At 42.3% G+C, this 14,904-nt stretch overlaps 1 protein-coding gene across 9 annotated transcripts in view; it reads left to right on the top strand.

Annotated features, from left to right (window-relative positions):
• The window catches only part of RALGPS2 (Ral GEF with PH domain and SH3 binding motif 2), a 218,894-nt gene that overhangs the window by 77,011 nt on the left and 126,979 nt on the right, over positions 1-14,904 (top strand). For 8 of the 9 annotated variants that reach the window (XM_088447236.1, XM_088447231.1, XM_088447233.1 and 5 more), the window contains exons 2-7: positions 3,072-3,215; positions 4,995-5,102; positions 8,304-8,354; positions 10,570-10,653; positions 13,667-13,756; positions 14,552-14,644. In XM_088447236.1, the coding sequence (XP_088303362.1) occupies positions 3,159-3,215; positions 4,995-5,102; positions 8,304-8,354; positions 10,570-10,653; positions 13,667-13,756; positions 14,552-14,644 (483 nt within the window). In that variant the 5' untranslated portion in view covers positions 3,072-3,158. Of the gene's footprint in view, positions 1-3,071; positions 3,216-4,994; positions 5,103-7,186; positions 7,378-8,303; positions 8,355-10,569; positions 10,654-13,666; positions 13,757-14,551; positions 14,645-14,904 lie in introns of those variants that run through there. The other variant, XM_088447232.1, reaches the window with a different exon arrangement.

Here is a 14,904-nt window from a genome sequence, read left to right as displayed (position 1 = left end):
TATTATCTATCCATATCGCTACGGATATTTTCACTTTTAATTAAAATATCCCCGCTATGTACAGAGGGGAACTTGCAGGCCCAGCGATTGTGGTAACCATTGTCCCTGCGAGTTATATCCCCGGCAAATTGTATTTACAGAAGTGAAAGACTTCTCCGGGGGAAGTTGAAACTGTGCATGCGCACAGTGCCAGCCACCACCGCCGGCCGGAGGCTGCGAGAGAGAGATGGAAAGATCTCTTTCCTGCACCTGGAGCCTCCATAGGCTTACAGTAGTTTACACTATCTGAAGATGGTGTAAATAACTGGGGCTATACTCCGAAAAGCTTTGCTTTTTGGAGTTTAGTACATAGGGGTCAGATCGTAGTCCCTATTGATGATGATGGGGGCTGCGATCTGATGTGCTAATTAGTACTTTTGCCGAACACTTCTGTAAAATCTCCTGCATTGTGCCATTACTACATAGGAACAATACATAAAATTCTGCAGAAACGTCATATTTTTACTCTAGGACTAGGTTGAAAAAAACCAAAGCTTCAGATGAGCAATTGTTTGATGGAATATAAGACCTTAGAGTGTTATCTGTACTCGCTTGGGTACAATCACTGTTTGTGGGAAAGCACCGAGGCACTTTTCATATGTTGTGTTGAACAAGTGCAGGGCTAATTAGGAAATAATTATAAAATGTTTTTAGTCTGCACAAGGTGATAGACTTATATAAGGTAAGAACAGTTTTTGTATTATCCTTGAAGAAAGAACTTTAGTACTGAAATGTTGGAACCTTTCATTGGGGGCGATTCAATTCAGCGCGCTGTTTGGTTTGACTGTAGGATTTCTTCTCGCACCCTCCTGTGTCTGCGAGGAGAAATCTGACTAAAGTGCTGGTCGCGAGGCTGATTTCTGGCTTAGCGTGGCGCTAACAGCCTCGCGTCTGGAACTTTAGTCGGAGAATACTAGTTCTCGCGACTAAACACCCAGGTTAAGTCGCGAGAACCGGCTTTCTCCGACTTAACTGCTTCTCAACAAAGTAAACATTGCGCCTAATTAAATAGCTAAGGGCGCTCCATCCTGGGGCTATTCAGCATCGCGCTGAATTGTATCACTCCCATTGTTTGTGTTGTCCTCGAGTTCTGCTGCCTTTGAATTATTGTATTTGGTACCAGTGTTTTCACTGTGCCATCGGAAGGCACCGAGCAAAGTACAAGCATTAGGAGAGTGCCGACACTTGACATGATTTTTAGAATATAAAACAGGCACTCACACAATGGAAAAATATACAATATTGGTGCCAAGTCCAATGTAATGTAGAGAGCAAAAAATAGATGGCACTCTGAACTTGCACAATAAACACACCTTGTTTAGTGCAACTGTTCAAGTCAGCAATGTTTCAGGCGCAAATGGCCCTTTCTCAAGTGTTACTTTTTTGTACACGGTACGTACGGGTTGGCGAGTTAAAATTATTTTTCAAATGATTGATATATAATGGATTTCCACTAGGTGGTGCTGCTAGCTCAAATAAACCTCTTAATAGATCAGTGCTTCTCAAATTTTCTTGAATCACGGCACCCTAGCATTTCTGAATTCTTTTCATGGCATTCCTAGGCCAAAAGTTTCTTATTGAGAAACTCTGATAACAAAAAAAACTAACCTACGTAAACTGTGCTTACCCGTCGTCCTTGGCTTCAGTAATACCCCTTTTCCACCAAACTTCTAACCCGGATTATATCCAGATTTGGTGTGGAAGGGTCAACCTGGGTAGTGTTACCTGGGAATCCAACACTGGCAGCTACCAGGGTTGTACCCGTGGTATCTGACCCAGGTTACGTTAAAAGTAGCGGAGAGCCGCATCACTGGCACTTAGAGATGTCATCTTCAAGTGCCTGCAAAGGGACGACTGCAATAACCCGGGTCCAGCTTGCAGCGCGAACAGGTTTTCAAGCGGCTGTGACACGACTTGAAACTGTGTTCAATAACCCAGGTTGAACCCGGCATTTTGATGGAAAAGAGGTATAATGTATTGGTGGACAGGGTTGTGCTTCTGTTTGTCCAAATATTTCATGATAGGCAAAACCGGTGCTAGCAGCTGCCAATCGCATTGACCATAAATAATTTGATTTGGTCCTGGACCACCAACCCTTGTCACCCCTGCAAGTGCACGGCCCCCAGTATGGGAACCACTGTAGAAGTTTATAAGACACTTGGACAACTGTTAATTCTAAAAACAAATGGTTATTTTCTTTTACTTTTAGAAATCAACTGTGTTTAAAACTATTTGTGTTATCAGGTCTAGCACACAAAGTCCTTGCCTTTTTATTCATTGTCTGATACAGTATTTGTTAGCTCTTTAGTGTTCAATTACCTTTTTTTCTTCTCGGATTTTTAGAGCGCTGCAGCATTTGTTTAAGGTAGCCCAGCATATACTTTGAGGTCTATAGTCGCCAAACCTTTAAATGAAAGTGTCCCATGGTACATTTTGGTATAACTGTGCCACTGTAATGCTGGAGACACAGGATGGTTCATCCAGCACCACCTGAGCAATAGCACACATGTGGGTGGCTAAATTAAACCAGATCACGCCATTCAGTGCTCTGAGGAAAAACGTGGTCACCTGTGAACACATGGGGGTCTGTTAGAGCAGTAAAAAGGTTGAACTGCATTTATGGGCTAAGCCGATAATGACCCCAGTAGATTTCCATTCAATGTTTTTAAGGCATTGCTTTTGTAGCTGCATATTTTCTTCATTGCGTGCTGCAGTTTGCTGTACTGTCCTGAGGAGCAACTAACCTAATCAGGGGTAACAGAGCCTGTTAGTGAATTTATTTTCTGTCTGCTAATCTTTGTATCTGATAGTAATAATCTATGCTCTTGGCCACTAAGCCACCCTTTCTTCTGAATGTTGATCAGTGTTTTTAATTACTTGTTTTAGATTATAATGCTTGTCTGGGATGTTTTTACCTTTTTTTTAATCTATTTAAATTTATTTTTTTTTACATATTAGGATTGTCATTTGAAAGCATATTTTTATGTTCTAGCAGGTTGAGGTCACTTATACTCTGTGTATTCTTTTTGCAGTATGATAATGATGCTTCCATGGAGATGAGATGTTCTACACCCTGAGCTCGCTTCCAGTAGGCAGTGAGCACTAATGGTGCCGGAAGAATGGACTTAATGAACGGCCAGTTGAGCAACACTGCTCTCACAGCTAATGCGTCCGAGGTGAGGGGCTTTTTTTTTTTTTTTCAACACCATAACTAAATGGACCCAGATTAACCAAAATGAACTACACATGCAGACATATGTGCAAGTATTTATGGACGTATATGGTGCGCTTCACTTTGTTTTCATTTGGATCTGAAACCAAAATGTGAAACAAAACTCTCTTACTGTATAATAGGTACGAAAGATGTGTCTTCAATTTATATTAGCTTGTTTTTTTTTAGGCGAGTAGTAAAATTAATATCTATGAAATAAACAAAACTTTTTAAGTTTACTGTCAACATTGGTAACGTGGCCTCACAAACCTTATAGTCCATAAACCATGTAGCTCACAGCCAGCACTTCATTCACTATTTTATGTAATTTACAGCGGCGTAAGAACAAAAGTGGGATGAGACTTGGCGTTCTGCAGCTTTCTAGCTTGTATGAAATATTTGTAACGTGTTGTATGTTTTGTGACTAGAAAAGCCATAGCTATCTTGCTTTTTTGCTTCCATTTCTGTGCCATAGCCATTAGCACTTATTTGTAGCTATTATAGAAGTTTACGTTTTTTTCTAAACAAGAAAAAAAGGAAAAATTGGCAGCAAGGTTTCATTTCCTCTCTCTCGAACCCCCCAACCCCCCCTCCCCAGTTTTACATTAGCCCGCTTGGAGCTCAGGATGGGCTCCCCTTTCCCCTGTGACCCTGCCATACATTGCATGGCTCCTCCAATAGTCTTCCTGAATGAGATGCTATGAAATACTCTTTCCATCCACTATTGTAACTGTAGGGGGCGATTCAATTGCTTTAATCCATGGCTGTGAGTAATGGGCGTCCAACGGAGCAATTCAATTATTACTCAGTTTGTGCGCGACTGCCGTCAGTGGACACATTTCTGCTTGCACCCTTCTGAGGAGGCGAGCAGTTGTTTGGACGCGCCAACTTGGACTTTAGACTGGCTGATTCGTTTTACAAGACTAAACCAGATCTATTTGGGCGCCATAACTGTGAAAAGGCACGGGCACCCAAAAACAATTGAATATCGCCCCCAATCTCCCAGGCACGATAAAACAATTGAGTAGCCCCTTGAACCCCTTTACGTTTGTCCTCTTGAATGTCTTTGTGGACTTCAAGCGGATCATTAACCTGTTTGGCCACAGATGATTGTACTGGTTTGAGAAACCTTGTTCACGACATGTTGGCTTTGTCGGAAGGTGATATTCACCCATAAAACCAAGCTGACTTTTCTAATAATTTTGCATTTTATATAAAGTTGTGGTCGCGTGTAAAAAGACTTCCTCTACAAAATCAGCTGTCTGTTGTGTTGGCCACATAGTGCAGTATTACAGCATATGGTCCAAATAATGAATGTGAGCAAAGTCCAGTTCCATGTCGGTAACTGTGGTTAGAAGATAACCACAGATCACCCTGCTTGTTGTGTGTGGCTGACTAGTCTCAGTAAGGCAAGGTCTTTCTGCCTGACTAGACCATCGGAGTGGCCAAATTGAATATAGGTCCTGTAGACCAGTAGGTGAGCCTATGTGGTGACAGCTGTAGTATACCCATCCATTGGTCATTCTTCTAGCATTTTGTATAATGCGGCTGTTGATAGCTAATAGCTTGCACTCAACTGCACACCCACATACACTGAAAATCACCAAGGTCTGTTATGATGTGGAAACTTTTAAATATCTCTGTATTAATGGCCATCTTACTGAGGCTTATTGCACAGTGCTGTCACGCTTATGTCATTCACACGGGTAACTGATTTTTTTTTTTAATTTCTTTTTCCCCCCAGAAAAGCAGCAGCTCAGAATCATTGAGTGATAAAGACTCTGCGGCCCTGAAGAAAAGCTTTGATGCTGTTGTGTTTGACGTTCTCATGGTTACTCCAGAGGAATACGCTGTAAGTGCTGTGTTTGCTGTTACAGAAGCTGGAAATAATTGTGAGAGACCAAATTCTGTTTGCCACTAGCCTGCAAGTGGGTTAAGATTAATGTGCTGCTCTTTAAATGTATGAGTTTGGGTAATTGATTTTGGTCATTAAAACAGCTTCAGCACTGAATTTGTATGATCTAGTGAAATTCATGTAATCTTTGAATGTACCAGTTATAATTTGAAATGTTAGCTGGCGCCAGATGTCCTGCATTACTTTCTTTCTACTCCAGCTTAGTATAAGCTTCATAAATGGGGTCCTGGGAGCGTATTTACATAGGTCATAACTGATGTTTTATCATTGGAAGCCCTATATCAGTGTTTCCCAACCTCGGTAATCAAGGCACACTATCAGTCCTGGTTTTAAGATTAGTCATATGTGAGCATAGGTGACTTAATTAGTACCACAGTTATTTTGATTTAAGCATCTCTGCTCAAACATGGATATCCATAAAAACTGGACTGTTAGCATGCCTTGAGGACTGAGTTTGGGAAACGCTGCCCTAGATGTTTGCTGTATGTATTTTGCAGCATTGTACAAATCAAAGAAAGCATACTCTCAAATTTCAGGCCTTTCCCGAGGAGAGCAGCCCACCCTCTTGGATTGAGCATGCTTTCTTATTAAAGTAAGCAGGAACTTTGTAATGTGATTTGAGCTCAGTTTCTTCATATTTACTCTGCTCCCCATTGCCTGATGCCGCGTTTAGCTGTGAGGGGGTTGGTGTCGCACAGGAATCACATTGCCTTGCCCATTGCACTTGCTTCTTGATCCTACCATCCAGTATCTTCTAGAGGTGACGTCCCAAAACTATGCTAGTATGAACAATAGGAACGCCTGAGCTTACAACAGAGAGGACCCACCAGTCTATAATGAAGGCACTTTTTAAAATTAATCTACAAACGTATATATTAATCAAGACCATAAAAGAATTGATATATTTGCTTATATTTGCTAAATTACTATGTCCTTTAAGCTGATCTAAATAGGACAGTTCACACTGATTTGTAAGCTGAAAGCTTGGATCTTTCCAGCACTTCTGGTTTTAGAGTATATTAATCCTTTTTTGTTTTTTGCAATCACATTTTTGAGTACCAATTGGTGCAAAAAGTGAATAGATACCAAAAAGACATTGGACCTGATTCAGACCCGGTCGCAAGCGCTGAGCGCTCGCAACCGGGTCGATGGTGACCCAGAGCGCATGCGCACGACGGAGCCGGCTCCGTCGTGCGCATGCGCGAGACTTTGATAGCGATGGGCAAGCCGTCGCTCCGGGTCTCGTACCAAAGGGGGCGTGTTGTCAATGTTGAGTGACAGCACGCCCCCTTTGGTGGGCGGGCCGGGGGAGTGGCTGCCCAAACAGAAGCGTTCCCATGTGAACGCCTTCATTTGGGGCCGGCCCCACTGACATCACGAGTGATGTTGGTGGAAGAGATTTCGGCTCCGTTTGAGCCGAAATCTCTCTGGGGCTTGCGGCAACGAGACCCTACCACAAGGGTCTCGTCGCAATCCCGATGGTCGCGATGGTCTTGACCATCGCAACCTTCTTCCTGGCCGCTCGCTATTGCTGTGGGTGGTCACCCACAGCTATGCAAGCGGCCAGGAGGCCGCTCTAAAAAAAAAATTATCCCGGCCCTGATTCAGAGCGAGCGCTCTGTCAGAGGGCTCTGAATCAGGGCTTTTGTCCGAGACAATACCTAAATAACCAGGTACAATTTATCATTTAGATGTTAGAAAACAAAGGAAAATGTAACCAACACAAAATAAACAGCCAACAATCTAACAGAAGCAGAGTATTATAAACTAATAGAAGGAGGAGAAGGTGTGTGGAAGGGAGAATGCCTAGATGCTGGAAATTTTCCTGGGAATTCTTAAAATCTACCCAATAAAACCATGTAGAAATAAATGCAGAGTACGTGGCTGAAAGGCTAATGTTTTCTCTATCCATATACAGGTGGATACATCTGAGCGACTCTTGGATGGGTGGGGCACTGGGTGATTTCCATTGCAGCGGGATTACCGCATTTGCAACATTGTTCAAATGCTTAAGACACATTATTACTTGTATTTAGTAATTGGAATGGAAGAGCCAATATTGATAATCATTGGGAATATCTGAACCACACAGTTTTCTGAAAATGGAGAAAACATGTTGCCAAAAGGCGGAGATCCCAGGGCACGTCCACCATACATGGAACAGAGTTCCAGGATTGGGACCCACAGCGCCAACATAGATCAGACACGGAAGGTAACATAGCATGTAACACATTCAGGCTGCAGTACCAGTTTATAATGGATCTTTATAACACGGAGGTATCCAAACGCGGTCCTCTAGGTTCCCCAGCAGTTCAGTTTTTAGAGAGATCCTTGGTGGAGCACAGGTGATTTGATTAGTACCTCAGTCAATTTGATTTAACCACCTGGGCTCAACCATGGATATCTCTAAAACCTGAACTGTTGGGCAGCCTTGAGGACCGCGTTTGGGAACTTCTGCTATAACAGATGTAGGGGCCTCGCCTCCTACATGCACTACTGTTCCGAGCTGTGTCCATGGACGCAGCTTCGGAACCCCTGCGTGATTTTTTGCCAGCTGAGTGACCCACAGGCTCACTGAAGCCGGCGAACGCAGTTACACATAAGAGGCCAGGAAATCTCCATCAGTCTATGGAGATCCTGGTCTCTACCATGACCCCCCCCCCACCCCCCCCCCCACGCCCAGTAACACAGTAAATTGTCACCTCCAGAGCACTCTTTCAGTTATCAGGTTGGTATTTGCCTCTGAAATTGGTGAAATTTACGCCCACAAACACACCTGACATATCCTATTGTATCCATAGTGCATTCTATGGCCTTAGGCCGGTTCTGGCATACATTATAGGCAGATTCTTTCCTAAGACTTGAATAGTTTCTTTTCTGCAACCTTAGCCTGACCTCGCTTCATGTACAGTATGATAGCTGGCTGTCAGCAAGAGAGCGGTCCTATTGACTTAATCTCTCTGTATAGTCTCCAGCACCCAACTATAAACATGTCAGAGCCCAAAGGGGAAAGTAACCTCAGAGCAGATCATATGCTATTAATATGGTTAAACAAACATATATCATCATCAATTTAGTGCTTTTGTGTTTACCTGGTGGTTAGTCCTTGGGCTTAATCCTGTGGGTTCTCTCTTGCAGGGTCAGATAACACTAATGGATATGCCAGTTTTTAAAGCCATTCAGCCAGAGGTGAGTAGTTCATGGAATTACATGTCTTAACATCTAGCAATCTTAACTCTTTTCCACAGTCTTAATTCTATTTCACGTCAATGTTCATTTTTTACCTCTTCCGCCACACTCATAAAGTCTGAAAAATGCTAGTATAAAAGTATCTGTGGCCCAGTCCTCTTCATTTACGTTTTAACCTTTTTCAGAGCACTGTTCATTTGTGTAATTGCTGGTGGCTTTTCGATGTGTCCTATTAGGCCAAAGTAATCTTGTCATCTTGTGTATTTGACTAATAATAGCCCCAGTCTTTGTTCCTTTTGAGTTGTTCCGAATTGAGAGGAAGTCTGTGAACTGTATCCAATCATTTTTCCCGAGGGCTAGAATCAGTCACCCCTGCTCTGCTTAATACCAATATTCCTAAATTACATCATTTTAACTATTGCAAGAAAAGCCCAGGGTTACGTACCCAGAATGAGAATTCCGTAAAGTGAATGGGAAACGCCACTAATGGGTTAAGTAGTTGATCTGCTGTGATATTACATATTCTCCACGGTAGAGGATTTAAGCAGCAGTGGTGTTTATTTTGCAAATTTAAGTTGGGAAAAAAAATTTGGCTTACTATTGTAGCTGAAAAGGCAAATTACTCCTCTAAGAGGAAATCTATACCACATTGCCTGTCTTGTTTATAAATCATAAGGCGCACTCTCTTGACTAGAGTTTCCACTATCCCAGAGACACTATCATTTGTAGTTAATTCATCGGATGCTGAAATAAGATGTCTGTGTCCCGTCCTTAGGGATGGCCAACGGAAGGGGTGTCCATCGGTGGTTACCATTGATGGCACACAAACCATCTATGGTGAACCATCAACGTCTTGCACCCCTCGATGGCAACCGCTGTGGTGGTGAATGGCAGGTCAATGAAAAACAGGGGTGGGGCTTAGCCTGCATCGGGAGGCGTGGCTTAGCTCCGTCCCGTCCAGGGGGAAATAAATATCTGCGCTCACTCCATCGATGGCAGAAAACCATTGGTTCACTGCTATCGAAGGTAAAAGTATTCGACATTAGCCATAAACCATCGATGGTCAATGGCAATCCCTACTTGTGTTGTAGATGTGATCTCTGTGCTTTCAGAGTTGCAGTTCCACAATGCAGTTGGCTAAGTTCTTTTCCAAAGCCGTGTAGAGCATATATTGGTTCCCCTGTGTTCCTGATCTTTGTGCTGTTAGCACAAAATAAAAAGCCTGGATACTGCCCCTATGAGAATCATTTGACTTGTACGTTATTTGCTGGAGGAATGCACCTGGTTTACGTCTGTGGTACACGTTCACTATACAAAGTACAGGAGTAGTTGTTGTAATGGTAATTATTTATAAGGGATTACAGAGCGATAATACTTTTCAGAGTGCACCTGTCACCTACTCGCACCGCACAGCTCTTTTATGTGCTGAAGCCAGAATTGTCAGAATGCAGTCTCATCATTTTATTGGGAACCATTCATCAGGGCATAGTTAGGGTTTATGGCTCATCTTTTCAGAATAACTATGTCAGATTAACAACTCCATATGTTATATCAAAAAAGCATTTTGTGGCATATGGTTCGTAGGAAATAAGATGCACGGTTTTTGTCATGCAGAAAGTAGCTTGGTCCCTGAGATTTAACATTTGATCTGATTTTCTAGCCATTCCTTTGTAGTACAGTAGTAGTTTTTTGTTTGTTTTACTCTAGCCTTTAACAAATTGAGGATTTGCCACACTTTTTCCAAAGCCCTCCTCTTAAGGCGCACATCCACTAGGCGATATTAATGAGCGAATGAACGATAACGATATCATTATCGTTCAATCGCTTATTAATCATGCATGAATCGTGCACTAAAATGTCGGAAACGACCAGCGATGTGCGCTCCCGCTGGTCGTTTCCGACATCAATCATCGCCCAATCTTGCCGGTCAATCTGCCAATAACGACAGATTGGCCATGTTCGGGGAAGATGGAGGGTGCCTGCACTGAACGAATAATCATTCAGTGTAGGCACTGCAGGGGATGGGGAACAACGGTACGATTACGATGTTGTAATCGTACTGTCTTTCCCTAGTTGCCTAGTGGATGTGCCCCTTTAGGTTACTTAGACTTGAGGTTCTACAATGACCCTGCCCCAAAATTGGACATATAGAAAATTGTGTTTCTTACCACAAAATAAAACATAAAACAATTTTTGTTTTCATGTCGGTCTTAAGGAATTATCAAGCTGTGGATGGAATAAAAAAGAAAAGTACAGTTCTGCACCAAATGCTGTGGCCTTTACAAGACGATTTAACCAAGTAAGTCTGGAGCGAATGTTTTTGTTTAATACACATGGTTTGTCGGAGTACAGTAATGTAAAACTTTATTAACAGTTAATGGAGAGAGCAGATGTGACTTCCCAATCCTCAACTCTTGAATGATTAAGTAATTGTTTCCTAAGTCATAACTGTAGATGTATCTTCAAGACAACATATAATATATAACAAGCTACACTATGTAAACAAAAGTGATTGGACTCTGATGGCAAATAGATCAAAGAGATTTTATTGACGTCAGTACTCTGTAGGTCCACCACGTGCAGTGATTACTGCAGACACCCTTCTTGGCAAACTCTCCACAATTCCTGGATAACAGCAGGCTGTATATTTTGCCATTCCGCCTTAAGTACAGTGATGAACTGTGACACAGAAGAAGGTTCAGTCAACCTAAAATGCACCCATCGCTCCAATCGTCCCAGAGGTTCTCAATGGGGTTAAGATCTGGACTCTGAGCTGGCCAGTCCATCCGGGTTACCTAATCTTCTGTATACCAGTCCAGCGTCTCACTGGAAACATGACAGGTGACATTGTCGTCTTGATAAAACATTTGTTGTTTCCATAGTGCAAGTGCATAGCACTCTCTACAAAGTGTTCTTGTCGTAACCGCCACATTAGTGGCCATTTGGAACTCGTGTGCAATGGTATTCATATGACTTGTGTAGGGGTGTCCAATCATGTTTGTCTACATAGTGTATATGTAACCGGTAATAGCTGTGCACAGAATTACATGCAGAAGCATTACGAAGATTGAGATAATTAGATTGCAGAAAGGCGTTTTGGCATACAGATAATTTCCTGGAGATTTAGCAAACCACCTAAAGAGAACAAGTGGAACTGTTACCTATAGTAACTAGTCGGATTGTAGCTCTAATTTTATAGACTTTACTAGATAAATAAGAGCTAGAATCTGATTAGTTACAACTGCCTCCTGTTGTCCATAGGTTTAAGGCGACTGTCCATGTGATGGGTTTGTCGGCCTTTCTGAGAAAGCCGGTTGCTCTCCCTTGCAGAAAATAACACTTGTTGTTGTGTGGATGGGGGGAGAGTGGTTAGGGGTCTGCAGCTGCCAGACTTCTTTCTTGCACTCAGGAAATTACCATTCCTATTTGAACGTTTTGCTTCCAAAAACAACACCAGTTATTTAACTTTAACTTTCCTTACTTTTTTGGGGCAAGAAGATGATTGGAATAATCCACTCTATAGGAGTGTAGAGATGACTGGAAATTTTCAGATGAAAAACTCCAGACCATTTCCACACCTTCCCATGACATTTATAGTTTTATGGTATAGATTTATAAATCTCACTTCATCGCACAAGGGGATCTGCGTCGGAGGGATAACACTGTATAAATGAGTCCTTTAGACGTGTCTGCTTTCAGCAGTGGATGGACAGATCTAGTTCAACAGAAATACTTCACATGGAGTAGATGGGTTTGTGATATATTATTTGTGATATGTAATGATGAATTTAATTTCTGATTAGAATTATACTGAATAGTTTGTAGTAACAGGTTCTATGACATTTTTTTTTATATTTACATAGATTGCTAAAATAAGGGTTATGATTATGCCAAAAGGGCATACATACCTAGACAACTACTTTACACTGCTAAACTAAAACTGCTTATTTCAAAGTTCCTTATCACTTTTGTTATAAACTGTAGTCAGAATGGTCTCTCAAAGGGCCCCCGGAATCATTTGGTCTGACCCTCTGAGCTTTTTTCTGCTGCCCTCATCTGGCTAGCAGGTGCCTAGAATGTCACCCTGCAGTCAGAATCTATGCAGCAGTGCCACCTGGAGTGTCCTTAGGATGCCTCAGGCGGTCACACCGCCGCCCTTACAGCTCCCCGGAGTATCCTGTAATCACCGGTGATTGTGGCCCCGCCCCCGTGTGACATCACACGGAGGGTGGTGGCCTGCATCGGGCCCGCCAATAATGTTATATATATCAACATGGCTCTCGGCAGAAAAAAAGGTTCCCCACCCCTGATATAGTACATTCTATAAAATAACTACATTCTCATCTTCATCTTCTTCTACTTGTCCTCTATAGAAGGTTTGATAAATCTCCCTCTAAACCTGGGTACACACCACATGATGTCACCCAGAATTGCAGCAACCATGGTAACAACGTGTGCTGAACACAGGATCCAGCGAACGATGGAGCAATGTATCATTATATGTTGCATGTAACCATACCGCATCGTTCATTGCATCTTCCCATCTGCCGTGCAGGACAGCAGATGGGACATTGCGTTGAAAGACGTATCGGGCGTACACACTAAATGATGTATACGATATATCGTTCCGATTTGCATTGAAACGATATATCGTACCATACATTGTATAGTTTGTACCCAGCTTAAGTCTTTTCCATGCTTTGGGTTCTTATAGGTCTGTTCTGCCCCCCTATGTAATTTCTTTGGACCATGTGGAATTTGCTTAATAGTGTGAAGTGATGGAGTAAAAAACAAATCATTTTATTAAAGTATAATCATTTTTTATGCAGGTGGCGATAGCCACTTGCTTTAATTCATCTTCATAATGAATTCCTAGTATTCGCACATCTGTTTAGTCATTGGCTATTCTAATTTCCCAAAAGACGATTGTTAAGTGCGCATCAGCCACTCGTTTAAAATTGCATAAATTATTTTAGCAAATTCTTATTAACAGGAAAGCAGGAAATACGCAGTTAGTACATTGTCGCTGATTCATTTTCTATTCATTTTTTGGGTTTCCTGTCCAGTCTCCTCATCCTGGCTATTGTAGGTTACTGAATAAGACTGGGTAAGGGTATCGCTGCCCAATGGCTGTAACGTATGGTGAAAGGTCCAACCTGCACTCATCTGCTTCCCTCCTAGACGGCTGAACATTTTTTTTTTTTTGTAAGCGTTCCTTTGAAAGGGCTCATTGAACACCAGCATATTAATGTAGTGGACTGTTCTATTTGTTCTGCCCACTTAAATCTATATTTACTTACTTTTATTTGCAGGTGAGCTTTTGGGTAGTGAGAGAGATTCTTCACGCGCAAACACTAAAGATCCGTGCTGAGGTTTTGAGTCACTACATTAAAACTGCCAAGGTAAAATATGTCCGCAGTATTTTTTTTCTCCACCCTCTGTGTTTAGTAAAAGATACGGGCACCACATGCCTAAAGCTTGGAATGATCATAAATATTTATCCCAGACACTTTATTTGGCGGGTCTCCATTAAATACATCTAGGCACCCTGTGAGTCCAGGAACTCTCAGCTGCTTCAAGAAAGTCGGTGCTTAGGAAGGGGATTTTCAGTATAACACCTAACCCCTCCCCTCACACCCAATAAAAGCAGGGTTTTTTTAATACATGGTTTAGTATGTGTATTCAAACTGGGTATCATATCTTACAAGCACTTTGTAATACTGGCCATGCAGTATCAGATAAGTCCCCATCAGACAGACAGACCCATCATCTGACATATACTGTCAGATGGTTGGCTGATCTGTCATTCTGATGGTGAGTATATCCGAGCACAAATGATTGCATCTGCCGGGCATGCTGGAAGACTTTCCATGCCAGACAGACTTACAATTGGTGCTTGATTGCGGCCATCATGCGATCAGCTGATGATTGGCTGATTGAGCCGATAATTGCACAGTGTATGAACATCTTAATGGGCATTAAGACATCAGCCCATGGTTATTGCCATGTTTGCTGCCAAAATGGGAACCAGTCTAGGCTTAAGACTAAACACACTGGTAGCAACACCCCTGCCATCACAATAGCTACAAATCCATATCTAGGGAGACGAGGGAATCTGTTAATTCACATTTTGAGAGAGATAAAATAAAAACGATTTGTTATGTTAAAAGTCTGATATGACTTCTGTACCTCTACAGAAACTGTATGAGCTGAACAACCTTCATGCACTAATGGCCGTGGTGTCTGGGTTACAAAGTGCTCCAATATTCCGGCTTACCAAGACATGGGCAGTAAGTAATGTTGTTACTAATGATGTAAGAGTAAACACTGCACCTGACTATCTATAATAAATGTGTGTATGTATGTATATATACATATACAGTGTCGGACTGTGGCATGAAGGGCCCACCAGGAAAATGCAGTTATAGTGGCCAGGGGCTGGCTGGCAACTTTTAGCCTGGGGGGCAAAGTCATGCAGGCGGCCCTGGCAGAGGTGTAGCCAGGGCACCCGAGCACGTGCGTGCTACAGCGCCCCCAAACCCCCAAGTGT

The sequence above is a fragment of the Taudactylus pleione genome, unplaced genomic scaffold, assembly GCF_031769625.1.
Source record: "Taudactylus pleione unplaced genomic scaffold, aTauple2 ptg000423l, whole genome shotgun sequence".
Lineage (NCBI taxonomy): Eukaryota > Metazoa > Chordata > Amphibia > Anura > Myobatrachidae > Taudactylus > Taudactylus pleione.
Note: the sequence above shows the minus strand (reverse complement) of the source record. Positions and strands in the feature narration are given on the sequence as shown.